At 47.2% G+C, this 4,358-nt stretch overlaps 1 protein-coding gene across 1 annotated transcript; it reads left to right on the top strand.

Moving 5' to 3' along the window:
• Positions 1-1,435: 1,435 nt before the first annotated feature.
• Positions 1,436-3,321, top strand: LOC308619700 (lysine-specific demethylase 4D-like; the record flags this gene model as incomplete). Its single annotated transcript, XM_081238784.1, has 1 exon — positions 1,436-3,321. Exon 1 carries the CDS (start codon positions 1,756-1,758, stop codon positions 3,319-3,321), a length of 1,566 nt encoding a protein of 521 aa, XP_081094910.1. The 5' UTR covers positions 1,436-1,755.
• Positions 3,322-4,358: the final 1,037 nt, after the last annotated feature.

Genomic DNA, 4,358 nt, shown 5'->3' on the forward strand with positions numbered 1-4,358 from the left:
TGTGGATTCTCCCGTTGCGGATCACAGGCTCCGGATGTGCAGGCTCAGCGGCCATGGCTCACGGGCCTAGCTGCTCCGCAGCATGTGGGATCTTCCCGGACCGGGGCATGAACCCGTGTCCCCTGTATCGGCAGACGGACTCTCAACCACTGCGCCACCAGGGAAGCCCTATCCTGGGGTATTATTCAAGCTTTCTGGTGTTTCTTGGATCCATTTTGGATGTTTCCTCTCCAGAAAATTATTCTTTTCTCTTATCTTTAGAAAATTTTGCTGTCAAGTTTCTCCTAAGATTCTCTCTTGAGATTTTAAAAATTCTTTTCTGCACTTCTTCATTCCTAGTGGTTAATTTCCCCTTCTTTCCTAGGCTCAGTTATGCCCATGGTTTATTGCTGTCATTAATTTCTTCCAAGAATATTTTTGGTCATCAGTGTTTGGTTCTGTATGTGTTTTCTTTCATTAACTTTGTCTTTATTCTTTATTAATTTTTTACTCCTACCTCTTCTTTCTCTTCTTCTATTTTGTAGCTTCTTCAATTGAATGTTTAGTTCATATATTTTCAATCACCCTTCCTTTCCCTTTTGGTACAATGAAAGATATCTGTCTCCTTTAATGCTTTTAACCCTAAACTATATTTTTAAATTTATTTAAATAATTGAGATAAAAAATTTTTTTCACAGAAATTTGTAAAAATCATCATAATTTGATGAATTATGACAATGATCCATTCTGATGGCTGTGTAACCAGCACCTGGCTTCAGGATGGAATATTCACATTATTCTGGAGACTTCCCATACCCCCACTCACAGCCTCTCTCATTCACACAGTTAACCACTACCCTGACTTCTAACATAGATTACGTTGCCTCCTTTTTCTCTTTATATACATGGAAGCATCGAATAGGTATTCTTTTGAGTCTGGATAATTTTGCGCAGTATTCTGTTTATAGAATTCTTCTTATACTTTCATGTAGTTCTCGTTTATCTTCATTGCTGTATTGTATTACATTGTATGAATATACTACAGTGTACTTAACCATTCTAATGTTGACAGGCATTTGAGTTGTTTCCAGAGTTTGGCTACAGAAATAATGTTGTTCTGAACATTCTAGGACTTGACTTTCATTGCACAGACATACACATATCCTAGGCATGAATCATAGCACATGGGTAAGTTCAATTTTAGCGGATACTGTCCAAATAGTTTTTCAACGTAAATGTAATGATTTCCATGCTCCTTACTAGAGCACAGGAATTTCCACTGTTCACAACAACACCATTTCCTGTATTGTCAATCTTATGAAATTTTAGCCTTTATTTGAATATGCAATTATATACCATGGTAGTGTTTTATTTGTAGTTCCCTAGTAACTATTTGCAAACATTAGTTTTCAACCTGTCTGTATTCTTTTTTTTTTTTTTTAGGTTTTGTTTTCAATACTGCCCTGAAGACACTACATTTGGGATACCCACCCAGGGCTGGGTGATTCACTAGACCTCAAGAGGACAGAGTCAAGTGTCAACCGAGGACATCCCAGACCTGCAGGCTCAGCCAGCATCAGTCCTGAGCAAGGCTTCTGCCCAGCGTGGAGTCCCCTGCAGAATCAGCAAGCCTAAGAAATATTATCAACTCATTGCATTAAAGTCTACTGGGGGTTCCTGCTGATATACTCCAACCCATTTTTGAAAAAGTAGTGTTTTCCAGCATCCTCACCTATCCAGAACATAAATAAAAACTTGGGAGTTTCTTGCTTATTAATGAAAGCTATGCAGTCTAAGTCCAACTGGGACCAGAACCCAAGTTGTAGCATAATGGTATTTCATCCAACCAAAGAAGAGTTTAATGATTTCGAGAAATACATTGCTTATATGGAATCCCAAGGTGCACACCGAGCAGGCCTGGCTAAGATAATTCCACCCAAGGACTGGAAAGCCAGAGAGACCTATGATGATATCGATGACATCTTAATAGCTGCTCCCCTCCAGCAGGTGACTTCTGGGAAGGCAGGTGTGTTTACTCAGCACCACAAACAGAAGAAAGCCATGACCGTGAGCGAGTATCGCCGCTTAACAAACAGTGAAAAACACCAGACTCCATTCTACTCTGATTTTGAGGATCTGGAGCGAAAATATTGGAAAACACGCCCCTATGATTCACCAGTATATGGTGCGGACGTCAGTGGCTCCTTATTCAATAAAAACACGAAGCAGTGGAACCTTGGCCACCTGGGAACCATTCAGGACCTGCTGGAACAGGAGTGTGGAGTGGTCATCGAAGGCGTCAACACCCCCTACCTGTACTTCGGCATGTGGAAGACCGCCGTCGCCTGGCACATGGAGGACATGGACCTTTACAGCATCAACTACCTGCACTTCGGGGAGCCTAAGACGTGGTACGTGCTGCCCCCGGAGCACGGCCGGTGCCTGGAACGCCTGGCCAGGGAGCTTTTCCCGGGCAGCTCGCGGGGCTGTGAGGCCTTCCTGCGGCACAAGGTGGCTCTCATCTCGCCCACGGTCCTCCGGGACAACGGCATCCCCTTCGGTCGGGTCACTCAGGAGGCTGGAGAGTTCATAGTGACGTTTCCCTATGGCTACCACTCTGGCTTCAACCATGGCTTCAACTGCGCGGAAGCCATCAATTTCGCCACCCTGCGCTGGATCGATTATGGCAAAGTGGCCTCGCAGTGCAGCTGTGGGGAGGCCTGGGTCGCCTTCTCCATGGACACCTTCGTGCGCATCCTGCAACCGGAGCGCTATGAGCTGTGGAAACGCGGGCAGGACTGGACCGTGCTGAAGCACAGGCAGTTCCCGGAGCCCAGCAGCCAGGGCCTGAACGCCTGGAGGGAGGTCCGCGCGGCTTGGGGAGCCGTTCTGGGCCCGAGGCACCACCAGCCCTGCCGCGCTCTGCGCCCCTGTGAGCCTGTAGCCACGGACGGTGGGACCCGCCACCGAGTCCCTGTGCATGCTGTGTCCCGGCTCTCCTCTCCGGCCCGGGGCTCTTGCTCGGCAGCCCAGTTCGAGGCTGCGGCCACCTGCACCTCCGGGGAGCCCGGCCCGACCCAGCCGCCGACCCCAGGTCCATCTGCCCCGGATCGCCACCCAGCTGGAAGATGTGGCCCTCGTCGTCATCCTTGGGAACAGGGGACTCAGGAGCCAACTGCTCCCCCCAGGGCGAAGAGGAGGCTTTCCTTAGACATAGCTCAGGACCCAGAGGCTCAGCCCCTGCCTGTGGATGCAGCCTCGCCAGACAACGCTGACCCGCTCAGCCCTGGTCTCCAGCATCCCGCCAAGGCTTCTGGGTGTGGTTGTGGCCCTGTCCCCTAAGCCCAGGGGAGCCTTTCTACCCCACTGCTCTTGTGTGGGGATCCTTTGAGACTGGTCGCATTTACATTTCAGAGCTTTGGCTATTTGCAGGTCACTAATCTGGCATGAGAGTCCGTCCTGTGCTGCTGCTGGACCTGCTGGGTCCGTGGTGTTTACCAAATTCTCCAAAGTTTGTTCTTCCTTCCAGACCCTGGAATCTTTGGACACTGCTAACTCCTGTGTCACAAACTCAGGTTTCATGCACTGGACACTCTAGTGTCTCTGGGAACTAGGTCGTGCTGAGGTCGCCAGAGCCCAATCTACCTCCGACCCCCGTCTTGTGGGCCAGCTCTGGATGCTCCTGAACTTCTAAAGCATCCTGGGCTTTGATTAGCCTCCAGTCTCTCTCCTTTTCCTCTTCCCCCTTCCCTTCCCACTTTTCTTGCCAAACTAGGCCCTTTTGACCAATTAGGTCAGTAGAGACTCAGATAATATTTGATAATCATTCTGAGTCTTTGATGTATTGAGAATGTGTTCTCTGCCAGTATGGCAGAATGTTATAATGTTAAAACTGAATGTTAAAATCTGACTTTTCTAAATATATTGAAGGTAACCAGAATGTTAAAATATGACTTTATTTTTTGTGTTGTTCATTCAGTCAACTGAGAGGTGGTCAGTTTTTCTGCACTTTTCTTAATAATTATATCAACACATTTCAAGCAAAACTTATTTTTCTGAGCTTGTTGCCTTGTGTGATGTTGGTAAGTGAGTTTGGGGTTGAATGTTGCGTTCTAGCTGGCTGGCTGGGTTGGGGGATTTGGTTTGCAGCCCTATCTGAAGGATGATATGGTGGAAATCACCGGGCACTTGGCTGATCCAAGTTGCTAGGAGAGATGACCAAACATAGGGCAAATAGTGCCAGCATGTGAAAATCTCCTCTCCAAGTCTCCACTGCCTTCTCAATGCTGTATGTATATTTCACATGGTTAAGGCATTGATACATCCCAATCATCAAATCCATAAATAAATGAACAAGACAATTTCAAGGGGGCATATGT

The sequence above is a fragment of the Mesoplodon bidens genome (assembly GCF_964165515.1).
Source record: "Mesoplodon bidens genome assembly, chromosome: 7".
NCBI classification, from domain to species: Eukaryota; Metazoa; Chordata; class Mammalia; order Artiodactyla; family Ziphiidae; genus Mesoplodon; species Mesoplodon bidens.